The sequence below is a fragment of the Argentina anserina genome, chromosome 4, assembly GCF_933775445.1.
Source record: "Argentina anserina chromosome 4, drPotAnse1.1, whole genome shotgun sequence".
Taxonomy (NCBI): domain Eukaryota; kingdom Viridiplantae; phylum Streptophyta; class Magnoliopsida; order Rosales; family Rosaceae; genus Argentina; species Argentina anserina.
Window position 1 is genome coordinate 11,535,802 of NC_065875.1, and position 26,486 is coordinate 11,562,287.

Here is a 26,486-nt window from a genome sequence, read left to right on the forward strand (position 1 = left end):
CGGGCTATTTTTTTTCCAATGTAGGTTTTTGAAACCTACCGGGCTGGAGCTGGGCTTGCTCCTATATAAGTCCGCCACTGCAGGATATAGTGTTTGTCTTCAGCAATTGCTCACATAGAACTTCTGTTAACCTTGGAGAATTCGAGTGATCTATTTCGTTCGAAAGGTTGTAAACTCTACTCTGTGGCCTTAAGCTTGGCTCCCTAGAGACAGTTGAAGGATTGCTATAATGGCAACTCAACCAAAGGTGTTAGTGTATTACAACCGCAGATGCAACAGCGTTAGTCGCTGATTTATCCATGACTCGTCCAAAGAGCCTATTTGATGTGTATATCAACAGGTGATCTGAATAAAACCCTTCAAAGTCAATTATCTATGCAAAATATTTGTGCTCAAGTTGGCAGAGCTACAGTGGTACTTCACTATGAGTCGCAAATGATTTGAAAAGTAACAAGAAGCCCAAAAAAATATGATCATTCGGCTAGGAGGCTGCGAGGATCTGCCTGCCTCTGATCACAATCACATATCATGAGAAATGGTGTTAAAGAAGTAAGGTATACTGTAGAGGGCCTCCCATAAATAGCAGCAATACAAATCAGAGTTTTACAACATTCTCATTGGGTTATCCCCTTTTGACATATAGGGGGAGTGCCAAGTTCAAACAACTTTTCTTAATGAAAAGCTCACCCGATGCAATTGATCAAATCATCAACTGAAGTCCCCTTATACTAATATGGTGGGGTACGCTTCAGGAATTTCTTCTAGCATAAATAGCCAATGATTTAAGTCCATTCAACAGCCCATAGTCCGGTAGGATTATATAGTTGTCAGCTTTGCTGCTTGAGCTCGAAACAACTCCTTTGTCATACCATAATAGAGTGGTCCCATGCTGGAAAAGGTGATGAAGTTCCAGCCAAAAGCTGATCCTCCAACAACACAAGTTCCTCTATTTTGACCATCTTCAGCCTGTTGCTTCTCACCAGCTACACCTGAAGGAAGCTCATCTTCTAATAATGCACCAGATGAAAGCTGCCCTTCTGGCACATTGTTACATTTTGGTGCAGTAAGCGCTTCTGGTGTCATCTGTTTGTATAGTTCCATCAGAACTTTCACCTCTGCATATATACCACATACAGTATAAGTAAATTTCATGAGCCTATATACATTTAAGCCTTGACCATCATATAAAAGGTTACAAACAATATCTCATGCAAGTAACTGCATCATAAAACGTTGATTTCTAGTGTCCAAAAGGATCCAAAACTGGAGCACAAGAATCTAACCGTGTAAAATTTTGAGAAGATGCAACAGATATCATTAGCTATAGTAAGCCAAACGTATGGATTTTTAACTGTGCAGTTGGCTACTTTTTCTTGTACACTCTTCAAGTATCCTCCTTTGAGTGATAAAATAAATGTTTGCATCAGACTTCTTTTTGTCCCTAGCAGAAATCTTAATATGGCTTCCACATAACATCTAAATGCTATGCTAATAGTATCTAAATTGGTGAGCAGGGGTAAGATGAATGAATTCAAGGAAAAACTCTATTAATCATTTAAGAATAATTGATAAATCAAGTTAGCAGATGGATGACTTGTCTTGTTACTACAGTACACCACTATCACCAGTATGCCAATTCAGGACAGTCTATTCTAGCATAATGTCACTGCATGAAAAATCCAGAAAGAAAAAAGAATCATGATGAGCTTACGTTCTTGAATTTCGTTGGCCGCCTTGCACTTTTGGAAGTCAGGGGTCCGGAGAACCTTCAAGATAACCAAATGAAAAAACACATTCAGAGACATTCGTACAAGGGACACAACATAGCAAAAACAATTAGCATTTCAAAACATTGGGATGAGAATATCAATGGAATGTGAATGCATCCAAAAGTTAGTTACATAACATATTATAACAACTGAATTAACACTGAATGGTCTATCCACTGCAGTCTCTCGGCGACCTAATGCACATTAAAGCAACTACAAATCTCCTACTGTTACTGATGGCTTAATATATCACTTTTTACAATCCATTATATATCAAACTTCATCTTCAGCTTCAACGAATCAAACTTAATCGCAAATGACACCAAATCATCATTAATATTCAAGACTTCCATGCATATTTCATCAACCTTAACTCAGTTCATCATGTTAGTCTCATGTTGCATCCACACTTGGCATTTGCATTTTAAACAAACCCAAAATTTCGAGCAAACATCTCTAAGAACAATGAAATCAAGATAAGATTAATAACCCAGAACACGAGACATCCGAAACAACTAGAAACTGGGAGAAAGATGCAAGCTTGGAGAAATGGGATGTGAGTAATCATACCTCAAGAACATTGGGACGAATGTCTCTGAGGAGAGCACGAATCTTGGAGGTGGAGTTTCGGGCATCACTGTCGAGTGTTCTCTTTTTGGTATTTGATTGAAGATGATGGGGAGTTTTAACTGAGTTTGGAGTATGATTTGAGATTTGGGTTGGTTCTTCCATTTGATGATGCTCTCTTGCTACCCAACACTCAAATAGGCACTATAGTAGTACAATAGAATCTCGTTAAATTAATAACTGATTAATTAATAATTTTGGTAAAATAGTACTTTTTACTAGTACTGACTCGAAACTAACATGTTAAATTAATATTTTGTTAAATTTATAAGATAATATAAATTTAAAAATTCATATAGATCACATCGAATATATAAATTAATAATTACATAATTTATATTATAAATTTTATATTTATGAGGATTTCATTGAAAAATTTTATATTTATGAGGATTTCATTGAAAAATTTTGTTGATTTGATTATCTTCAAATAAAATAATACAATACATCGAACAACATAATATTTTAAACAACAGTACCTGTGATAAATCCAACAATGTGGTGCATGAATAAAAAGTAAAACTTTTTTTCTTTGAAAAAATGAAAGAAAATATTTATTATACCTTGATAAATTAATAAGTTATTAATTAATCGATAAATTAATAGATAATTAAGTTATCGATATATTAATATCTCACTAAAATAATAAATTTTCTCAGTCTCAAACCAATTAATTTATAGAAGTTTTACTGTACTTGGTAAGATGCAAGATTTAAGATTTGGCCCCTAAACTCTGGCCTTATGGCAGTTTTGAACCAGAGTAACTTTGGTGCACAGCGTGCAATTTCATATACAATTTAAACAGTGTAGATTAGATAAAATTATATAAATGTACGGTGGGCCTTCGATATAAATTAATATCAATGGCTAAGATTGCGTCGTGCATCATGCATACAAAAATTTTCGGTTTTACCTTTTTTCATTGTTTCCCTTTATTCTTGCATAAAGAACTAATTAAGGTGAAGTAATAATCTTAATAAAAAATTCTTATATGTACGTGTAATACTGTGATATAATGTTAAACGTCTATATTTTAACTGTTGTGCACCTATATAACAGTCATACCGGTATTGATGAACATTGTAGTGCGGTATGAAAATGTAAACAAATCTTGCCCATGCAAAAGGTTTGGTTAAGATATGCCAGATTCCACCAACTATTCAACTAACTCAACACATTAATTTTTTTTTCACCGTAAAACCTTATAAATATGTAGTAAACATTCTAACTCAGTCAAAAGGTCAAAATTAGATGTTTGATGGGTAAATTTTGATAAAATGGGCAAACTCCAGAGAAGGCCGAAGAAGAAGAAGAATCAGGATGAACCGACAAGTGGATAAGCTGGTGAGGAGGAAAACCATAGTGGTTACTATCACTACTTCTTACTTTCTCCTGTTGACTATGGCTCTGAGCCTAATGCTCTTGACCCTGTATGTTTTCTTCCACCCCCCTCAATTTTGTTCTTCTGAAATTTGCTATTGAATCTTGTTGAGAAATGACACAAAAGAAAAATGAGAAATAGTAATCTTGGGTTACAGTTACAATGAGTTTGTTCTGTAAAGGTTAATGGTTATCTTTCTCTTGGATAATTACCCAAATATGTGGTTAGGCAAGTTTGCTTTTTTAGCTCACAAGTTTGGGTCTTTCGTTGTTGGGTATGAAATTGGAGGAATTGGGTATTGGTTTGTGTCTGGGGTCAATGGGGTTTGTTTGATGAATGTTAAATGGAGCAGTGATGTGCTGCTTGTATAGTTATTATGTTGAACAAAAAGTGTTTTGAACTAGGTGCAAGCCTGCGCTTCGCCGCGGTTTTTGTGCATGTTCATATTTGTTGATGGAGATCACAAATGGAAATATATCGCAAAGGGAAATATATAACATACATGTACATATACATGCATGTTAAATTGAAGCTAGAGCCATATTGTTCAAGATAAGAAATGCTCCGCCGCGGAATGATAAGTATCCAACAATGGAAATTAACAGGTATTTTTAAGTATGAGTAGTAGACAATATGAGCTTCTAAGAATGATAAGTGAGGTAAACAGAAGCAAAATGAGCTCTGAGAAATCCATGGAAGATTAGTCTTTAGCAAAGTGAGCTCACAGCATAGTAGATGACGTTTGAAAACATGTTTCCATACACAAATCTGAATAGTGAATAAGTTAGTTGCGAAAGCCACATCAAATAACTAAACTACACCTACACGATAAATTGTAAAAACAAAAAACAAACCCAAAAGATGGCCATATATTAGCCGCACATGATTATGATCCTTTCATATATCTTAATAAACAAAAAGGTTAATCACAGGAACCATCCAAATTGAGAAAGATTGAATTCAAGAATGGCGAAGGTAGCAAAGACCTTGCTAATTCTGAGCTCCAAGTGAGTATGTTATTGCTTGTAAGTTACAAAACTTGAGAATGCAGCAGGCATGTGTATACTACATGCAAATATATAGATAATGTGAATTCCCAAACCCAATAAAACTTCCAATCAAACAGACGGCATTTCACATTAGATCCATCAACATAAAATTGATCAATCTGTGTCCTTCACTCAACCATGTTTAGCAGAAACTTTCTAATAACACAGCTTCTACCCAATGTAGAATAAGTTTCACCAACTGCTTGATTTCAATCAAAGAAATGTCAAAGAACCCAATTTGGGAGATTCATATGACCAGTCTTATTATATAGAAACCAAATTGATTTACTCATCTCCGTTTTAACACCAAAATAACAATAAAAAAAGCATCAAATTCATCAAGCAACACACCCAAAGCTACTCAAATTGAAACACTTACACTCAATCAAAATCTAATCGCTTTGTTATCTGTTAACCTATACAATTCCTAATTTGAAGTAGATGAAGAATTGAGGTCAAGTTTCACCGTAAAATGCATCCAATAGGATTATAAAATTTCAATTAAGATTTTGGATACTGCTTGGACATTGGCTATGGCAGTTGAGAAGGTTGGGGCAACAAACTTCAACTTCCAAAAGGCAAATATTTCTGCCTCATCCAGTATTATAGAAAGATTAGGGACAACTTATACACAACACTTGAATTAATAACAGTCCTTTGTTTTTTTTTTTTGTATCAAAAGGACATACACAACATATGTAATACTACAAACATTGAAATTTTTTAAAATCATTTGTATTAACATCAAGTGGCATATAAGATGATTAGTCTCGCACTTCAGATTTACTGACTTGTTAGTTGTACCGGGAAGGAACATTCCCCAGTTTCAAATAATTGACATATTGATTTAGTTAAATGTTAGTAAATTGATTATCACTTGTGAGTACTGTAAATTATCTCTGAATGCATGTATCCTAATAAAGCACTCTTAAGTCAAGGAAGAGGAATCATACATGCTATATGTGAACAGATCTTCTGTGTTTTGTGCCCCCTCCTAGCACAAATGCAACAGGCCTTCTAGACTTCTCAAAACTAAAATGAAAAACAAAACAAAAAATATTATGCAACACGAAGTCGATCCACTGTTGATTCAATCAAAAACGCTGCAGCTAGTTAATCAATTTTACACAACCCAGAACAAAATCTCCATCCAAAAAAATGAAAAATTTAACAAAAGGCATCATTTTATATGCAAGTTAAATCTAATAGATTAAGAAGTCTGTATTATCCCTATTTCTGTAATGGAATCCTATCTCAGCCGGTAAAATCCAAAGGCTTACCTTTGGTTTTGGCAAAAATACTTACTTCAAGTCCTCACCTGAAAACTAAAATATTATCTGATCTTGATGATTAAGCGCTAACTACTGGAATAGAACATTGAAAGGAAATCAAAGAGAAACACAGAACTCTGATAATACTAATCCTTTCAAACGTAAGCTTCAATATGGGAACGCAAAAACCTAACAACTCATCCCGTCAGATCCCCATTACAGCTTAAATGGGTAACAGAACATTAAAATCAGAAAGATAGAAACACCTGCGTGTAAAGCCGAAATCATAAGTGCAAACCCAATTCATTGTAGAATTACCAAAATATAACCTCTAACTAAAAGAAAATGTAACCCCTAACCAAGTGACAGTCCCTTTTCTTTTCACAAAAACCCCATTTCATATTACTCTTTTATCCGTATAGTGTGTATCCCTTTGCTTTCTATTTCTCCCAACCCCTAAGCATACAAAATCAAACCTGCAAAACTGAAAAAATAGTAGATACCAAATTTGTAGAAGATTAACAACCTCACAAATCGTCATAGTATCAAAGACAACCTTCAATTTGTTATAAATAAATGGATCCGAGTTACTAATCTAATCAATTAGTGTAAATTTTGAGAGCATGGAAATTAAGCTTTTTACCAAGAGCATATCTATATATCCTACAGTATTAGATCGAAATTGGATATAGAATGAACCACAGTTGGATAATATATAAATTTATAAATTGAGAAAGAGTACATCTCTAGGTCACCCCTCTAGCTATAAATTTTATCCTCTCTCTTGTTCCTTGTTATCTCATATATAGTATTCTTTCATTGCATATATGAATACTTCGTTTTGATTTGAATTGTAAGCATGAGTTTTCCTTATACATGAACTGTCATGATTTTAATTTGGTACCATGATTTCGTAAAAAACATATCTATATCATCATATAAATAAACCCAATTGCTTACCTTCGTTTGCCAGAAACTTTATGCCAAAATCGACTGAAAACTTAGTTCGTTCTTCTCCTGGAACAAAGAACACAGTCAATTATAGAAAAGAATTTGGTACCATGATTTTGTAAAAAACAAATCTATATCATCATATAAATAACACCAATTGCTTACCTGAAAACTTTATGCCAAAATCGACCGACAACTTCTCAAAATGGTCCTCAACTTTCTCAAGCACAATATTCAGTGGCCTGAACAAATTCATTCCCACAATCCATATCCCATCACAGAAACCAAATAACAAAACAAAATCACTTAGCAAAACCAAATAAAAAATATAGGAAGAAACCAAAAGAACAAATCCAAACAATCTGTGAGGAACCAAGAACAAATCAAAACAAATAGATTGAGAACCTAAATAGAAAGAAATCTGCACCTTCTTCAGATCTCTATCGTTTCCCACACGTATCTCTCCTTCTACGAATCCTATTGTAGAAAGCTACGAATCCTATGATTGAACAATATGAACAGTGTATCAGCTGCAAACCCGATTAGGTTCTTCCTCTCCTCTCTCTGTCGGTGTACTCTATTTTCAAAAGAAAAAAATTGGAAGTGACTCAGAGAAAGGAAAAGCACACGCGTCATTCACACATTGAAGCAGGCCGGAGCCCAAACAGAAAGCCCAGCCCTAGGCCCGGTAACTGTTGTGATACTGTTCCAAACCTACAGCACGCATAATATATAGGTAAATGTATACAAGATCTTGATACATCATTTGCATTTTCAATTGTTCAGTAGTGGTAGTAGAGATGCAGATGGGATAGTGAACATGTTAGGCTGCACATGAATTTTTCGCCTAGCATGAAATATGGTTCATGAATGACAACGACAAATCTGGGGTCCTATGCTCTCACTCGGTAATTCTTTACTGTACTGGCGCAGTTCAGAATACTTCGCATCCCATCTGTTGGCACTAAGCAATTCAAATATGCACTTAAAAAAACATTGGTTGAAGTATGGCTGTTGAGATATGAATCCCACCAACTTAGCCAGACCACGACTATTGAAAGTTGGAAGGGAGTTCCAAGCTAGTCATTGATGCAGTTCATGGAGGTTTATGTTCAGCCATGGAGACTCGTTAAATTAGTAAAAGACTCTAGTAGATTGATTGATCGCGTCTCAAATTTCGTCTACATTTAGGGAGATGAATTCTATAGCTGAAGCAACAGCACATTGAGGACATTCCTTGTTTAATGGTACTATTTGAGTTATCAGCCCTGGTTTTCGAAATTACCAATTTACCAAATTGGTTTTGTCATTGTCAATTACCAAACTCAAAATATCCAATTGATTTGGTTTTTTACCAACATCAAACCAAATGGCAACAAGAAGAAATTGCGCATGTCCAACAGCTCTCCTTCGACATTTTTGACTTTGAATATTAACAATACACCCATTAATCCATAAGATAATAATCATCTCTACGGTGCTTTGACACTTCGGTTCGGTATATGAATTGAACTTTAGCAATGGCATTATCGTTTTCTTTGGCAATTTTGAGTCCCTATTTCGATCAATGCCCCTGAGAATCTTCGATATATTCCTTCTAGACGTATACTGTCCAGTCTAATCTAGAATTGTATGAAACAAAGAGAAATTTCCTTCATCTAAATACCATCTAGAATACTTCCTATAGCTTCAAAAATAATGGAAGCTAAGCTTTTGCTAGTAGCAGTAATCACTGTGCTAGTTTCTTTCACCTCTATTAGTGCTTGACTAGGATCACTTACAACTACGACATAAATAGCAGGCCCTGATTCACAACCACTACTTGCATTTCGGAGAGTACTCTTGATGCCCCTGCTTGCCAACACTGTCAAAAGCTTGTCTAAATCAGGTGAACCCCAGTGCACCAATGGTCCAATCTCCGAGGACTCGTGCACATTTCCAGAGATCAACCGGTGTTTGCCATGCTCTCTGAAAAGCTCTCCCTTCAACCTTGCCATACTAATATTTCCCTGGGTCAAATTTCTCCAATCAAAGCTGAGAGCTAAGTCTGTTGCAATCTCCAGTTCTGACTTGTCCTTAAAGCTTGGTATACACAATGTTTCATCAGGGCAGTACTGGAAGATCAAGGATGCTTTTAAAGAGTTAATCAGCTTCAAGTCCTTGGGAAACTATTTGAGAAGAAAATAAAGGACTAATTTAGTGGTCAATATCTTATACATTATTTGCCAAACAAAAAAACATCATTAAAAATCAAGAAAAGCACATCAAGAGAAGGATACAGGAACTACCAGGAGAACTTTTGGTTGCAATATGTTCATCAACGGTTGAACTTTCTGCAGCCTATAAAAATAAAAATAAAGGTTACGATAGAGTTCTGAAGTCGAAAACACAAGTTTCAACTCTTAGTAGTTGCTCAGTAACATTGTATGCTATGTCAGAAGATGTTACAAACCAGATAACTTCTACGCAAAAGCACATATGAAAACAAACAAAAAAACATGATAACTGATATGCCTACTAGCAGGAAAATAACAGACAACTACCACCAAATCCAAGGATCCCATTTTCAAACATGTAAACAGCTCGCGCATATACCAAAAGGTATGTGCTGATATTAAAACTCAATATTGAATATGTTTCAGCTCTATAAATGGACAATTCAAACAACAGGCAAATCCTCAAGGAAACCAAGTTATGTCCAATTCTTTATTATTGAGGGTAAAGATAGCGAGGTTAGCCCTATGTTTGCATTTATAGTTTCAGTCGCTCTACAAGGTTACAATAATATAGCAACGTACTTCAAGTACTGTTTCCAAAACTTGTCACATTATATTATTATGTATCTAGCAACATGTTTTCCACTGTCAGAAAAAATGGTAAATCCAACCTTATCCCAGAAAGAAATGAGCATTGAAGAACCTTCATCGACAGTGGCTTGAAAGGCAAGAGAGCTAGCTCATCATCCAATTCATGCTGCAAACATAGACACAATGTGAAATGCTTTTGAAGAGTTCTCTTAACTATTTAATGTGAAAGTATATATAGTACCTCGAGAATGAGTAGAGAATTCTGATCTCCACACCAGCGCCGCAGGAAATGAACAGTAGGACCAAGCCGCAGACTCCAGTGAGGAGAGAAAACTATGCATGGCTCCTGCCAATTCATTCTGTCACAGCTATCAATTTCTGGGGAGGACTTATACGAGATAACCCCAGTACAAGTTGCTAAGAAACCCGAACGATACCACTAATTGCCGTCTAACTGTGCATCGTTCTCAAAATCCACAAATATGCCTCATTCTCTTTTTCAATACAAACTGACCTTCCACATAATATTCATGACAAATTAAAACATATTGCTTGGCCCCTCCCCCCCCCCCCCCCCCCAAAAAAAAAAACACACACTCTTCCTAACTTTCCAGCTTTTGGTTACTGATGAAAATGTAAAAGAAAACACAACAAAGGGAAAATAACTTGCTTTTTTCTCTGAAATTTTTGGCGTGGATATATTTTTCAAAGGACCAAAAAATGAAAACACCAACAACTAAAGTCAGCCCCTTACTGTTACAACTTTCCTATATCTAGGAATTTCGCACACAAGTCATCTAGCAGAAGGCTAGTGATCTGTGGAGGAAGTCGCTCAAAGTAGATAACACCAATCTCAGCTGATAAATTGCATCTTGATAGTGCATATGCAATCGTATTAATTTTACAGAAACATGGGTGCTAATACAGTCATATAAACCAGCCAAAAAGTGTAGGAAGTGATTCATGCCAATTTTTAGACATCATTCACCCCATTAAGCATCAAACTACCCAGAACCTCATAATCGCATTCCACAGCAACTTTGTCAATACCAATAGTCCAATATCAGCTGCCATGAAATCTTTCTTTATAACACAGCTGACGGTTATTAATAGAAGCTGGCTCAGAAGAAGAAAACATGCAATTTAGGTAATATCATCGTTTTTCCCTTTCTTTCTCTTTTCCTTTCTTTGAATGAGACACAAATCAAAACAATTTAGAAATACAAACATCTCAGACCAAATATTATTCAAAAACTTTTCACTGTCGATGACACAATGCCCTCAAGGACCAAACACAATCTCATTAAAACTATGATAGTAAAAGTAACAAGTTACAAACAATATGCTAATCATCAAGAAGAAATAGAATAAAATATGAATTTAAAATGCAGAACTCACAATAATTCAGGTGAATGGATGGCTGGAAAGACATGAAGCTTCCCTTCATTTATCAGCTCGACATGTCCAAATGATGGCTGTCCAGAAAACAGCTGTAGGACAAATTCAAATAGTTATTGTGACACCTCAAGTTGGCAATCAAAAAATAGAACTCCAAACAGAGTTCAAAGAACAATAAGGCCTATATGTGTACCTTTTCTTGCCGCTGTTTGCTTAGCCATTCTGGTATGATGTTGGTGAAAGCCAATAATTCTTCACCTACAGAAGAAATGATATAAATAGGAACCTGTAACAGTAAAGAGACTTTCAGAATTCCCCATCATTAAAATTCCTCATTTCCTGAGGTCCAGAAGGGGTGTGGAAACACTAAGGAATAAAATAAATTAAATCCATATCACACAATCAGGCTCAATAAAATAGAAACATTCATAAAAAAAGATAATAACTACCTTCAAATCCGAAACATCCAGTGAAGCTGATATTTGTTCTAGCAGCTGCAGAACAATTCCAAGTCGACTAAGGGGAATAAGGACCGAACCCCCGGCTTTTACAGAATCAATGACATGGGAGGACAAAAAAGCTAGTTTCTGCATTTCCTCCATACTATCGTCAACATGAAGCGGCGACTCAACCCACTCTCGTCCCTCATTTTCTTCATTTCTACACATGAATTCCAAAAGAGGAAGGCTAAGACTTTCAGCATTTGATTAACACAATTAAAAGTAGGCCTTATATTCAATTAATAACAAAAGAGTATGTATCATAGAATTAGTAAAAGAAAATATGGTCCACACTAAGTAAACCATCATACCTGAGAGATGAAGAATCAGGTTTAGGTGGAATACAGTTAGTGATATCGCTCTCAGTATCTTCTATATCATGCAAGGAAGAAAAATCTGAATATATTATAGTATCATTCCCTTGAAGAGCAATATAATCAAGATTCATTGCATGAGCAGAGACAAAGATGGAGCTAGATATGAATGCAATTCCTCCTTTTGGACCATTTATTGTCCAATTACAAGTGCCTATCTCCAAACCAGAACTGAATGCCTTTATAATCAATGTACTGTTGTAGCACATTTCCTCAGCATATTTAAGTGTCTGAACCTTCTGCATGCAATTCTTCATGTCTGCTGCACTGAGAAGTACTCATTTTTAGATGGGGAAACCTGATATCTAGGATTTTAAGAAATTAAATGGGAACCAAAACTATTGGAATGAAAAGCTTAAGCAGAAATTCCAAGTGTTTATCCCATACATCTAACTATGTTATATTGGTTTTATAGAAAACTTTAGCAAAGCCAGAATTATAGTTTAACGAAATTCTCAGAGTTGGATGGGTGAAATCGTTAAATATAATCACAACTTTGAGATGCATGAAATGATGAAAGAGTGAAAAACTTGTGTTCATGCGCCCAAATAAAGAATTATGGCCGATAGTTTAGGTCACATTGCTCTTGTCTTCCTTAATTATGTTATACATCATGCCCCAGAATTAGAAAGGGAACAAAGAGTTATTAACATTACAAGTCCTATACCAAATCCATAAAGTTCCACAGCTGGTAATTGTGTACCACCAATGGAACATGAACATTAGCGAGAATATGTAATCATAATGAAGACATAAACATGTGCAATAGCTTGCGCAATCAAGTAGTGATGAAACAAACATTATTAAGTATTTGATGCAACATTAAGTACCTGTACAGGGGCATCCAACTACCCAGCTCTTCTCCGTCTTTTCCTAAAGCTACATCCCTCAACAAAGACGGTAAAAGCTTCAGCTCTTCCCATTTCATCCACTGAGGAAAAGAGGACTCTTCAGGTCCCAAAAGCTGCCTGATTTCCATGTGCATTGAAACAAGATCCTCCATCATAAGCTGTCCAAGTCTCGATGTCGCTTCAGTCACGTATATCTGAGCAATTCAAAATCAGAAAAACTAAGAATATCAGATTTTGATCCTTGGAAAGCGCTATATATGAAGTAAAAGACTAATTCACTATCACACCAAATAAAGAGTATGCCTATATTTCTTATAATGTTTATATTGTTACATTATACCTTAGCAGAGAAGCCCTTTATTCGAGTAAGATACGGTAGCCCTAGCATACCCATCGGACTTGATATCAATACCACATCAATAAAAGAGGTATTCCATAGGTGCAAGTTCCTGACAGTTTTGTACCAGGGCTCAGCATATATTAAATCATCAGCATCAAGGGGCCTTTCGACTTTTTGTCTCTTTCGAACTGACTGTCCTTCCAAATCTAAAGGACCACTAAGGTTTGAGCATCTGGGATTCTCTTTATCCATGGAACTAGCTTTTGAAGCAAATGGGATAGGTGCGAAGATTGAAAGAGCAGAAAGGTCTAATGGGCAATCCATTAGAATCCTAAAACCACATATCTCCAGTATGTGACAAGGTGGGAAATGGTAACCACCACCTGTGCTCAAACATGTCTGCAAAATTGATAAGTAACAAAATGTCAAAAAAATAATAATAATAATAAAGCTAATCCAATGGAACACATTACACCTGTTAGAATATATAGATATATATATATACAGTCCCTATCCAGAGTGAAGTTCCAATTTTGGCACACTTTTCGGTCAAATTTTTTCACCATAAGCGATTCAATATTTAGGTATGCTATTCAAGATCATCTCTACAAAATTCCATCCAATTTGACAATGGTTTGAGCTTTCAAAATTGGGATTTACACGAACGGTTCACGTTGAATAGTTTTAATTCATTCATTGATTTAATCTAATTTCAATACCTTAACGATATCCAAATTAGATGAAATTTTGTATAGATGATCTTGAATAACATACCTAAATATTGAATCGCTTATGGTGAAAAAATTTGACCGAAAAGTGTGCCAAAATTGAAACTTCACTCTGTAATTTCAGAGTGAAGTTTCACTCTAGATAGGGACTATATATATATATATATATATATATATATATATATAAATTAGTGCTTGTTTATATGAATATTGAGAAAGAAACTTACAAACTTCATAGTCACCAAGCAAACACAGGGTCCAAGCTTGGTACGTCAGAAAGTATTCTACATAGTACTGCAGAGTCTGCACTTTAACAAATTCTCTTCTATTACTATTAGATAAGATGTCGATTAAGTGCCATTGTTCGACACCACAACAGATAAGATGTTAGCAAACTGTTAAATTATTGATATACAAAGTAAACAACTATTAATACACAATTAGGCCTATCTTCTTACATATTAAGATGTCGAATCAAGACCACAACTTTACGTGAAACCAATCCCAGAAATCCCTAATTCAAACCAAAAACCTTAACATTCTCCTCTTTCATAACCTAACCTCCTGAAGCCCTTCATAAAAAATATATAAAAAAAATACTTCCTGGTCTAACCCCAAATCAGCCTTGCCCCTCTACTCAGCCAAATTTAATGTAATACTTGATTTCAGTTATAATCTTGCGTCTCTTTGATCTTGGGAACTAAATTCATTGATAGAAGATACAAATGCAGAGGGCAACGGACAAGGAACCCGGCACCACCTTTATGAGTATTTCAGGCATCAAAACAGTGATTCCACTTGAGCTTGATAAACCCAGATAAGCCCCTAAAAATAAACCCCAATTTAAAACCCAATATGAAACCCAAAATTGAACAAAGAGTTTAAACAGGTACTTACAATTTAGAGCCGAAGCTGATGAAGAAGTGATTAAAGAAGAGAGCTTTGGGGAAGGCGCGGAAGAGCATTATAAAGCTAATTATTTTCAAAGTACCAACATTGCCCTTTCAATTGTTTGATATTTACATCTAATAAAGTTCCGTTTCTATCCAATTCGTTCCTCTTCTAAGTTTAAACTGAGAAGCAGCAGCAAATAGCAACAGCGGTCTCAAAAACTTGGAAGGTAAATCTATCGATCATTTACTTTTAAAGTATCGGTTTTGATTTTATGGTAAAGGTCGAAGCTTTAAGGTTGCTATTGGTCTGGAAATTGTGATTTAATTTGAAAGAGTGCTGAAACCAATAGCCCAACTCAGTTGGAAGTTTTGTTTCGATGTCAAAAATGTTTTGGGTTTCTGTCTTGATGCTTATGTTGGGAATTATGCCTGCTTTGTTGGTTGTTTCTTTACTTTAGTATGTGTTCTGAATTTATAAGCCTGAAAATTTAAGCTGCTTGTTTATAGTACTGAGTTGTAAAGCTTTAGATTCAAGTGTGATCATATCAGTGAGAGATTCAAGAATTAGCTTTGTGTTTGTAATGATTTAGGGACTGTTTTCCTGATGGAAAAGAGTGTCTTTTCCTTCATCTCTCTATTTGTTTATCTCAGTTCATCTACATTTTTTTTCTTCTGATTTCTCCCAACGATATCCTATGATGCACCAATACGGGTACGGAACACGGATACGGGTACGGCATGATACGGGGATACATTTTTTTTAATATGTAGCGTTTTGGATACGTTTTGTAAAATAATATTTAATATATATATAGATATAATAAATTCTATAATTTGATCAAAAAAAGCAATTAGAAATTTAGAGCACCTAAATCTCATCAACATCCCATTAATCAAGTTGTGTGCGTGCGCGTGGGAGAGGCATAGAGACAATTGTAACAACGAGTGCATCAATCCAGTTAAGTGCCTTTTAAAAGAAGCATCACTTAATACAATGCAATGCAGGGTTCCAATATATTTTAAAATGCAGATTTCAAAGAATTATTTGCCCTCTTAAAGCAAGCCCTATAGCAAATACAAGACATCAGCAAGTTTCTGGAGAAATGTTACTCCCCTACTTTTAATTGAGAAGCATATCAAAGAGTGGGTTTGCTCTAACCAAAATTCAAAATTCATTCTTCAATTAATAAGATTTTATTTCTTTTTCTGCAAAAAAAAAAAGATGGAAGATAGTTTATACACAACCATCAACTGGTTTTCAAACACCGCATGAAGATAAGAGGACCAATATCACATAACATTCAAACATCCAAGCTGAAAAGAGAATTTGCCTCTTATTGACCAAATTTTACTTTCCCTGCTGCAATTGGTAAAATGGGGATCATACAACTCAATCTCGATAACCCAATCTAAAACCAAGCAGTACAACAACCTACTAAGCAATTTATACCTTCATGGATTCCTTCTTACTTTTGCCTGTGGAAGATTGTGACTTGCTTCTAGGTGTACAATGGCTCGACACCCTTGGTTTTATTGGATGGCATTTTGCGGACAAAGTTATGGCTTTCACTGATCAGAATCAGCTTTATGTGTTGAAAGGTATCACCAACAAACCTCGCAGCTTTAACTAGTCAGCTTTGTATACTATGTTATCTGCAAATCAATTGGATAGCTTGCAACCCAAGTGCCACCCCACTTTGGCCCAAGTACGGGTTCATGCCCCAAGTGTGCAGTCTCTTTTGTTCTCTCCACCAATAACACTACTGCCGCATGATAGAGCGTTTTGTTAGAACGTCTATAAAATACTCTGAAAAACATCATCGTTAGTATAGAATAAGCAGGGATCGTTCAGTCCGGAGAATCAAAAGGGCCTCAACACTTATCATGTTATTGGGGGATTTGGGTTTGGATTCTATAACTATTACTTAAAATAAATCCTAAATTACTTATATACAATTGATCAACCATTCATCACATAACCAAAACACGAATTCTACTCAAGAAACATGTATAACACGTATAGAACAACATATAGGCAGCAAATATTTTCGATTCTTCTTAGTCCATTTCAATTCCAATTCTAATTAGAGTCCGAAGCGGTTCATCTAATCGTTAAGACTTCTTAATTATTTAGAATCAACGAAGCGTTCAATCCTAAACATATGCTAAAAAGAGTTCAACATAACGAAGCGTTCTAGTTAAACAACAAAGTAGCACATAAGCACATTAAGCCGAATTGGAGACATGTAAGCAAGCATGACGACACTCATCTTGATTAAGCATGCAAATTCCTAGAACTATCACAACCCTAAACAAGTATCAATAATTGAAACATGAAGCGCATATTCAATCAATGAACACTTTGGTGAATGAAATCACAACCTTAGGAGAACCATGGCCTTGGCTTCCTCAAGCATTGATTTAGATGTATAAATTCAAGGAATTAATTGAAATAAAACCTAAATAAAAATCGGAAATCCTACTGCCCATATATGCTACACACGGATTCATACATCTTTCATGAGTTTATACAATAAAAACATAAAACCAAATAAGTCTGAATTTATGCTCTTCATATATAAAACCGAAAATAACATCCAATGATTCATAAATTCAAAATTTGAAGAAAACCAAAAGAAAATTTACAAGCCATGGATGAATCACATATTAGAAACCTTGAAGGATGGAGGAAGATGAATTCGGTGGTGGAAGAGGCAAGAGGATGGCACGGCAAAGATGGAAATGGATGAAGATTTTGGCTCGAATTTTCTGGGTATTTTTTGACAACAATTCGGCTGTGTTTATGAGAGAATGGTGATGCAAAATGAAGGGAGGCCGTGCCTTTTATAGAGGAAGGAGGAGAGGAGGGGCTGCTAGGGTTTAGGATGGGCTGATCCATGTATGCACGGCTAGGATTTCCTCTTTTTAATTGGATCGAATGGCTGCCCTTGTTTTCCTTGTAGAAGAAGCTCTTATCTCCTATTTCTTCTAGGGTTACACGGCATGAGCTGGGCTCTCCTTATTGGCTGAATAGATGCACACGGCATTGGACTCTTTTTTTCTTCTTGGATATGGGTTGAAGACGTGAGTAGCTTCACCTTCAAGCTCCTTGCCGTCCTCTATTCTTTTCCCATGAATTATCTCTTTAATCTGAAAATAAAAACCAAAATTAATGAGAAGAAGATAATTCATTCGAAAATAATGTCTTAATCTAGAAAATAGTTGTCTTAAAAAGACACATGTAATAGATGAGCTCAACTAGATTAGGAAAGTTTCTAATTTGCAAAAAGGAAACTTACTAGAATAAGTAAGTTACTAGAACAAGAAAGTTCATTTAGGAAAGTTTCGTAATAAGAGTTTGAGTTCAAGTAGGACTTTCCAAAATGGGACGTTTCCTAGTCTAACAAGGATTCCTAATGCAAAAAGGACTCTCAAGATATCGCCAATGCGACTAAAATGTAGAAAGACGAAGACTCCTAATTCAACTAGGTTTCCTAGTCCTATAAGGATTCCTACTCAAACTAGGACTCTAGACCAATTCTTCGTTTTTTACTCGTTTAAGCACAAATACACATCCATAACCGTCCTAGACTCCTATTGTGACTCAATGACTCGATATTACAACAATAAGGGCTAAGCAAAGTACAAATGGAGGTAAAAACATATTAAGAATGTAGCACAAAGTGCTCCTATCACCGCAGAGAGACATTGATCATTGCATACCTCTTCAACCAAACACACCTCCGATCAATGTTCGACCTTACCGGTACGCCCATTCACAAAAGTCGGAGTTAGAATCTCAGGTGCGTGACATGCTTGCACAAGGTTTTATTCGCCATAGCCAGAGTCATTTCTCTTCCCTAGTTCTTCTTGTCCGCAAGAAGGAGGGAACATGGCATTTTTGTTTGGATTATCGTGCTCTAAATGCTGTAACAATTAAAGATCGGTTTCCCATTCCGGTAGTGGATGAACTTCTCGATGAGTTATATGGTGCAACATTCTTTACCAAATCTGATCTACGCTCCGGCTACCACCAAATCCGCATGCATGAAGCTGACATTCACAAGATAACCTTTCGTACACATGAAGGCCATTACGAGTTTGTTGTAATGCCATTCGGACTTTCCAATGCTCCTTCCACCTTTCAAACTTTTATGAATACCATACTTAAACCATTATTGCGCAAATGTGTACTGGTGTTTTTCGATGACATTTTAATTTATAGCCAAGACTTGGAATCTCATGTTCAACACTTTGAGATGGTCTTCAATATATTGCAAGACAACCAGTTGAAACTCAAAGAATCAAAATGTGTCATTGCTCAACCGAGTGTGCAATACTTGGGCCATGTAATCTAAGGGGATGGGGTAACTGCGGACCCAGAGAAAATCAGTTGTTTGTTGGAGTGGCCCAAGCCTAAAACGGTGAAGGCACTAAGAGGGTTTCTCGGCCTGGCCGGGTATTATCGCAGATTGGTGCGCAATTTTGGGATAATTACGAAACCATTGACAGAGATGTTGAAACGAGATCAGTTTAAAACTTCAAATGGTCGTCAGAGGCCGAGATGGCCTTTGATCTCCTCAAATCGGCACTGACCACTGCACCAGTACTTGCGTTGCCGGATTTTACCAAACTGTTTGTGGTAGAAATGGATGCATCGGGCACGGGTTTGGGCACCGTTCTATCTCAAGATCAGAAACCAGTCGCCTACCTCAGTAAGTCTTTCTCTCTTAGCCATCAGAATCTCTCTACTTATGATAAGGAGATGATGGTTATCATCTTCACGGTGGGCAAATGGCGACATTACTTGTTGGGTCACCGATTCACTATCATCACTGATCATCAGACCTTGCGCCATCTACTTGACCAGGGCATCTCCAAGCTCTTGGGGTGTGATTATGTGATTGAGTACCGCACGGGAGGCATAACACAGTCCTCGATGCCCTATCTCGCCAATTTGAGGTTTGTGCTATCACCACCATCTCGGCACCTGTTCTGGATTTTGTTCAAAAATTGGATCAAGTTTGTTCACGGGATGAAGTAACTCAAGCAATTATACAAGCCTTAAAGGATGGTACTCCGACTAGAGCTAGGTTTCAATTCATCAACCATCGTCTTCATTATAAAGGCAGACTCTTTGTGCCTAACTCTTCAGAATTTCGTTCCAAATTGCTTTTGGAATTCCATGCTTCGCCACAAGCTGGTCATTCTGGTTATTTGAGGACATATGTGTGACTGCGACGTAGCTTTGCTTGGACAGGTATGCAGAGACATGTCAAAGAATTCATAGCAACATGTGATCAATGTCAGAGACAATCAAATGAGACTATCAGACCTCCTAGATTGTTACAGCCCCTACCGGTGCCGGATGAGGTATTCACTGATATTTCAATGGATTTTATTGATGGTTTACCATGGTCACAGAAATGCAATGCTATACTTGTTGTTGTTGATCAGCTCTCCAAATATGCTCACTTTGTTCCGGTGGCTCATCCTTATACGGCCTCGGGTATCGTTGTCGTGTTCACTAAGGAAATATTCCGCTTACATGGGATGCCAAAACAAATTGTTAGTGATCGTGACCCTATTTTTATCAGCCAATTCTGGAAGTATTTTCACCAATTGCAAGGTACTAAGTTGTGCCACAGCTCAGCATATCATCCGCAATCTGATGGACAAACGGAGGTTGTCAATCGATCCTTTGAGCATTATTTGCGTTGCTATGTCGCCGATAAACCCTCCAAATGGGCAGAATTTCTTCATTGGGCAGAATGGTGGTACAATACCACCTTCCAGTCATCCATCCGGATGTCTCCATTTGAAGCTCTATATGGTAAACCACCACCATCAGTAGCACGCTACCTCCCTGGCTCTACTACAATGGCAGCAGTGGATACAATTTTGCAAACCCGAGATCAGTTACTTGCTCAGCTAAAATCTCATTTGGAGAATGTCTGCAATCGGATGAAGCAACAAGCAGATAAAAAACGCACTGAGCGCAACTTCGAGGCAGGCGAGTGGGTTTTTCTCAAACTTCACCTGTACCGCCAACAATCGGTAATCAAGAGGCCTTCTCACAAGTTAGCACCAAGGTTTTATGGACCGTTTAAGATCTTGGCTAAAGTCGGCACAGTTTCTTATAGGTTGGCACTCCCACCTTGCTCCAAGATTCATCCTACTTTCCATGTCTCACTGCTTAAGCGGCGTGTTGGCAATGGGGTTCCTACTTTCACTACACTGCCTCCCTTTAATGGTAATGGAGAATTACTTTGGACACCCGAAAGAGTGCTTGACATAGATGTGCACGTGAACAAGCGTAATGTGACTATGTGGTTTGTGAAATGGTCTCGTTTACCGAAAGATGATGCTACCTGGGAAAAGGCCAGAGTTGTGATGGCCAACCATCCAAATTTTGGTGCTTGAGGGCAAGCACCTGCTTAAGGGGGTGGGACTTGTTAGGACCATTCCTCTTATCTGTCATCAACCTCCTTAAGCACTGTTATTGACTTAATCCTCTTCAGCTGCAATGTCACTATCAGGACCACTCAATCAGTGACCTTTTGTTATATATTTCTAGTTTATAGAACCTCTTTGTACTTGCCTGTGGTTACAGACCAGTTCTTCTCTTTATAATCATATTTGACTTCATGGGAAGGAATCAATGAAATTATGAATTAGCCAATCCTTTCTTTATTTCCTATTGTTGCCTAGTTCTTCATTTGTGGCTCTACCAAGTTCGTTAACGAATGATGAGAAGGGTTTTTTTTATGCGAATGGATATATAAATTGCAAAACGGCATCGTTTCTATTACTTCAGTTCGGTTCGGCCAATTAGATTCAGTTCGAACCCCAAACTGAAAACCGAACTGAATCTGTTCGGTTCGTTCGGATTTTTTTCGGTTCGGTTTTCTTGCCGGTTCAATTTTTTTCGGCTTCGGCTCAATTTTTTCGGCTTGGTTCTCGGTTTTTCGGTTCGGAAGTGACACCCCTACTTAAGACCCACATATGCACCTGACAGAGATACATGTAACTTTTGTAACATACCTAAATTCAGAAAAATAAAATTTCGAATTTTTGGATGATAACACTCTGATATAACTTCAATAAATAAAATTATGTTACGACAGCTGAATATCTTTTCCAAGTTTAATAAAACACTTAGATTACAAACTGTAACAACATGTAATTACACGTGTAAGATGTACAATAGTCAACTCTCACAAGTCCTCACCAAAATAAGAAAATGAACAGAAGCAAAAACATCATCATGTTGTTACGCTGCTCACTCCTTCTGCCTCTACTACTGTGATGTATCTCCAGTGTTACCCCCTGCACCAATAATGATACACCAGGATTGTAAACACAACCTGGTCAGCTACAAAGCTAGTATGAGTAAACTAAATGAAATACTCAAGGATAATGTAACATATTTCTAAACTCAGAAATATATATAAAACAACATTATCATCATAACACTAATAACGTCAAACACGCAACCAATCCCACAACAAATGCCACATATCGCAACACAAGTATAATTACAATTCACAATTGCATCGCAACACATGCAGAACATTCTAGGTTCATGCGACCCTCAAGTCGCATCTAGAAGATTAGCAGTAATACTATAGCTCTAGATGATCATCCCCACAACCGGCCAATGAGTGGTTCTGACATATGCCTACGCCACTAAGGCCGCCACAAAGGCAGAACATTGAAATACATTTTGCCACTTGGGCCGCCGCTAAGGTTAAATCATATGTATTCATTTTCTTTTGCCAAAATGGCTGCCACTAAAGCAGAACAACTGACACAAAGTTTTTTTCCTCAAAAGAACCTCCACAAAGACAACACCACAACCCAAAAAACCACGCATGCAACAATCATACTGGAAGATACAATTTCTTCCCTTCCGGTAACAACAAAATAATCACAACACAATAGCGCCGGAATGTACATTTTCTTCCCTCCCGGCCAAACAACATATAAGCACTTCAACTATACAAATATTCCATCCAAAAACCTCTAATTTACTGAGAGATACATTTTATTCCCCCTCGGTGTCATCCTCTATAATTTAATATAAACCAACTAAAATGCACAATATATTTTACAAACATAATAGCTTTATACACTTAATGATAAATATATGCATATCCTATTACCATTTAGATATACGTATATAAATCACCAAATATATACACATTTATATTTCAATCTCACAACAAGTAAAAATATACAAAATGTAAGTTCACATGTCTAGTTACCGCCAAGGGTAACTAGACCAAACGTGAGGTTTACTCGCCTCAAAGCTTACTCCAACTTCTAGTTCACCGAGTATGAAAACTCGTCTCACCTCAAACACCTAACTGACAACAAAAATCACTTAGTAAGGAAAATAACCCAAGACAACCCTACAACCCTCTTATGAACCATAGAGCTAGGTTCTTCCTCTGCTACCTCAACATTTCCAAAAATAACCAAAAAGACAAGCTCCTAATTTACTAAGGCCACCCTCTCGGCCTAACTCACCAATCGTAACAAACTGAAAACCTCACTACCCCTAGTACACCAAACCGAAATTCCCAAACACTCGCCTTCAACAGAGTGGGACTGTGCACATCCCTTCATCATTCAAACAACTTCCCACTACTACCTCTCACTACCCTTCTGACCACATGACTCTAACTCCCACTATCTAAACACAAAACCAGCAGTCCCACAGCAAACACAGCCACCAAAACATCACCAAAAATAACAACTAACACAACTTTCCTCTACCACAACACAGCAGCCCTGCTGTCAGCCTCAAAAATACACACCCAAATAGAAACTTGAACTCCACCATTCCCTTAGAAAGCCACGGCTATACTTTGTGAGATCACTTGATTGATAAAGTGTAACCATGATTCTCTCTATGTCTATTTCGGTTTTTGGTTTTTCTTGTTCTTGGTTGTGTATGCGATTTGTGTAGAGTAATCTTGTTTCGATTTTGTCTATGAAATAGCTACTTCATTCACTTCATATAAAGTTGCGATTTCATGTTTTGGTTTTATGAATTTTGGTTTATGTCGTGACATGTTTTTGTGTGATTTCGAAAGTATCTTTATGTTATGTATGCGATTGTAGCATGATATTTAGGTTGTTGGATTAAAGACTTATGCTGTGAACATGTTTATTCTTTTCTATATGATTTTCGAAATTGCATGATTGGGGGTTAAGTAGGTGACATACTTGATGAATTCGATATGCATGGCTTTGGGATTGTATGGTAAGATGAACATGTTAGATTTCGATGAAGCCGAGTGGCAAGACTTGAATGTGTTAAGTGTCTATGCATATAGGTTACTGATTTGGAACTTAAATTGCATGATCCAACCTTAGTTGTTCATGGACTAGTCTCGGCATGATTCTCAAGATAGATATAGAACTTGTTTCGATTTCTTTATGTGAGTTGTTTTGGTGATTGTTTATGTGTTGGTTGGTTGATCACATGTACATATTAGTTTAGGTTTTATTTACTGTTTTTATATCTCAATCCGAACCTATATCAAACCTTTTATATTTTTATGAGTTAGTGTTAAATGTTTGTGATTCTAAGCCCTGGTTGGATCCCCGGTTTGTGAACAATACCCTCTTGCTTTATACTACTAACGATGCTTACATGGTTAAATATTGATATCGAGTAATCGAGCAATCATCAGTTTCCAGAGCTACAACATCTCCCTGGCTTCCCTGCCCATATTTCCCACCGTGACCTGGTGTGCCACCACCACAAAGACAAGGCTGCTAGCTGGGTACTGCTGGGACTGACAGCCGTGGTCTGTGGCAGAGAGTGAGAGACCAAGGAAGAAGAAGAAGAAATGTCAGTTTGGTGGGAAGCTTTGGTGGGAAAAGAAGAGATAATAAGGTTAATTAGATATTTCCATAGTTTCTAATTTCTTCTTCCCTTAATACCCCTTTCACCAACAAACTTTCGTAATTGATTTCTCGCTCCTTCGACTTTTGAAAATTACGTGCTGAATGTCTATGAACTTATTTTGACGAGCTCTACAACTTTCATGAATGAAGTTTTCTGAAATGAGCGACAGAATAAAAGTCGACTCTTGAGTCGAATGAATTAAATCGTAAAACAACTTATTGGTTGTTGAACTGATTTCTACTTCGAATGAAGGCTATTAAAGACGTAGAATATTGATATAACCAAAATATCATTTCATTAATCTCCATGAAATTACAAGAAATGAATATTGAAATTCGGGTTATTACACCTTTCAACCTTTTGGTTTTGAACTTCTTGTGTTTTGCCTAAAATATGATTTTTGGGTCCTGTAATGGCAGCTTTAAGGAGCATGGAAAAGGAAGAGCTACTATTAGAAAGTCTTCCCAAAGAGTACTACGATGATGTAAGTAAATTGTCATCCATAGAAAGTTATACTAGTTTTGGAAGATGGAAGTGAAGTTTTTTTTTTCCAATATCAGGAATGGCAAGCGCAACAAAGGGAGAAAACTAAGGAGTTGCATCGTAAACGTCAAGAGGAAGATGAAGAGGAGGAGAGAAAGGTTGAAGAGTACCGTGAGATCGGCATGCGATTGAAAGATTATCCGGAAGAAGATGTTCGGAAAGCTCGGAAATTGATTTCGAGCTTCATTAGAGCGGCTGAAGAAGTGGAAGAGGTAATATCAGATATCCATCATGCAGTAATTGGCTAGTGGCTTATTCTTAATGAGGACATACCAACTCTAGTTCGTTGTGAGTCTCAGTTCATGAATGTTTATATAATGCATGCAGAAAATTGAGGAAGCTGGTGAGAAAGGGGAACTGACTGAACTTGTGTTGATGGTCATATGGAATCGCCTTGACCTCGCTCGACGGGATGTAAGTTGGTGGTGAGATGGCTTTAGATCTCCCAACTATTGTACCTAATGTAACTTTTAAGACACTAGTCATAACAACCTTTATCTTAAGTGGGATATTGATATTACAATATGCAGTAGTTATATGTAATGTAAGAAATTTGGTAATGAAATTCAATATTTTCCTTTTATAAAGCTACTCGAAAGGGATTTGAAAAGAATTGCTTCTTTTAGAACCTACCTATTGGTCAATAATCCTTTCTTATAGTTTGAGATGTGTAGAAATCTGATACTAAAAGTCAATTAGCTATTGTTCTTTCTCTGCAGAATAATGATTTTGGCTATTGGTGACATTCTTGCAGGAGGAAAAGGACGTAATGACGCAAAAGTTCTACCACGTATGCTACAATGACATAGTTGCTGAGATATGATACCAAGTTAAAGTGAGTGATGACCATACCATGCGAGTAAACCTTAATAGCGTGCTTGAAAGTTTCTGTGGATTCTGTACGTATTATGGCATACCCTGCCTTTGTAAAAGAAAACTGCATAGAATTTTTGTACTGCAGAGAAATCTGCTCCAACAGCCTCTCAACTAATGAATAACATATGAGACTGTTGCTGCATCCAGAATCGATCTCTAGCAAAGCGGCTGTTTTTTTAACGGAATGGTTTAAATCTTATAGTGAA

At 36.7% G+C, this 26,486-nt stretch overlaps 3 protein-coding genes across 7 annotated transcripts; 1 reads left to right on the forward strand and 2 right to left on the reverse strand.

Annotated features, from left to right (window-relative positions):
* Positions 1–544: 544 nt before the first annotated feature.
* On the reverse strand, positions 545–7,616 carry LOC126792755 (uncharacterized). Of its 3 annotated transcripts, XM_050519224.1 has the most exons (8): positions 7,476–7,615; positions 7,214–7,290; positions 7,058–7,114; positions 6,107–6,144; positions 5,780–5,858; positions 2,340–2,540; positions 1,712–1,766; positions 546–1,115 (listed from the first exon to the last, which is right to left on the reverse strand). In XM_050519224.1, exons 6-8 carry the CDS (start codon positions 2,499–2,501, stop codon positions 817–819), a joined length of 516 nt encoding a protein of 171 aa, XP_050375181.1. In that variant the 5' UTR covers positions 2,502–2,540; positions 5,780–5,858; positions 6,107–6,144; positions 7,058–7,114; positions 7,214–7,290; positions 7,476–7,615; the 3' UTR covers positions 546–816. The 3 variants fall into 3 exon arrangements, with proteins under 3 accessions (XP_050375183.1, XP_050375181.1, XP_050375182.1); XM_050519225.1 differs by lacking the exon at positions 6,107–6,144; XM_050519226.1 differs by lacking the exons at positions 5,780–5,858; positions 6,107–6,144 and having other exon boundaries at positions 545–1,115; positions 7,476–7,616.
* A 1,004-nt stretch (positions 7,617–8,620) lies between these two features.
* Positions 8,621–14,989, reverse strand: LOC126792754 (uncharacterized). 3 transcript variants are annotated; one of them, XM_050519223.1, is made up of 12 exons: positions 14,944–14,989; positions 14,274–14,349; positions 13,319–13,717; positions 12,958–13,172; positions 12,065–12,394; positions 11,703–11,913; positions 11,447–11,539; positions 11,254–11,345; positions 10,097–10,214; positions 9,936–10,021; positions 9,337–9,388; positions 8,621–9,216 (listed from the first exon to the last, which is right to left on the reverse strand). In XM_050519223.1, the coding sequence occupies exons 2-12, from the start codon at positions 14,280–14,282 to the stop codon at positions 8,707–8,709; spliced, it is 2,115 nt and encodes a 704-aa protein (XP_050375180.1). In that variant the 5' UTR covers positions 14,283–14,349; positions 14,944–14,989; the 3' UTR covers positions 8,621–8,706. The 3 variants fall into 3 exon arrangements, with proteins under 3 accessions (XP_050375180.1, XP_050375179.1, XP_050375178.1); XM_050519222.1 differs by having other exon boundaries at positions 14,274–14,377; positions 14,944–14,967; XM_050519221.1 differs by lacking the exon at positions 14,944–14,989 and having other exon boundaries at positions 14,274–14,927.
* A 10,284-nt stretch (positions 14,990–25,273) lies between these two features.
* Positions 25,274–26,227, forward strand: LOC126792176 (protein PALE CRESS, chloroplastic-like). The gene is made up of 4 exons (XM_050518653.1): positions 25,274–25,345; positions 25,422–25,616; positions 25,732–25,818; positions 26,159–26,227. The coding sequence occupies exons 1-4, from the start codon at positions 25,274–25,276 to the stop codon at positions 26,225–26,227; spliced, it is 423 nt and encodes a 140-aa protein (XP_050374610.1).
* Positions 26,228–26,486: the final 259 nt, after the last annotated feature.

Coding starts and splice junctions, on each gene's coding strand:
- LOC126792755 (XM_050519226.1), bottom strand. CDS start 2,501: ATGGAAGAACCAACCCAAATCTCAAATCATACTCCAAACTCAGTTAAA. Junction 1,767..2,339: donor TTCGTCCCAATGTTCTTGAG/GTATGATTACTC, acceptor GTTATCTTGAAG/GTTCTCCGGACCCCTGACTT. Junction 1,116..1,711: donor GGCCAACGAAATTCAAGAAC/GTAAGCTCATCA, acceptor GTATATATGCAG/AGGTGAAAGTTCTGATGGAA.
- LOC126792176 (XM_050518653.1), top strand. CDS start 25,274: ATGGCAGCTTTAAGGAGCATGGAAAAGGAAGAGCTACTATTAGAAAGT. Junction 25,346..25,421: donor CCAAAGAGTACTACGATGAT/GTAAGTAAATTG, acceptor TTCCAATATCAG/GAATGGCAAGCGCAACAAAG. Junction 25,617..25,731: donor CGGCTGAAGAAGTGGAAGAG/GTAATATCAGAT, acceptor TAATGCATGCAG/AAAATTGAGGAAGCTGGTGA.
- LOC126792754 (XM_050519223.1), bottom strand. Junction 13,173..13,318: donor TAAAGGGCTTCTCTGCTAAG/GTATAATGTAAC, acceptor TGAATTGCTCAG/ATATACGTGACTGAAGCGAC. Junction 11,540..11,702: donor TGGATGTTTCGGATTTGAAG/GTAGTTATTATC, acceptor TTACTGTTACAG/GTTCCTATTTATATCATTTC.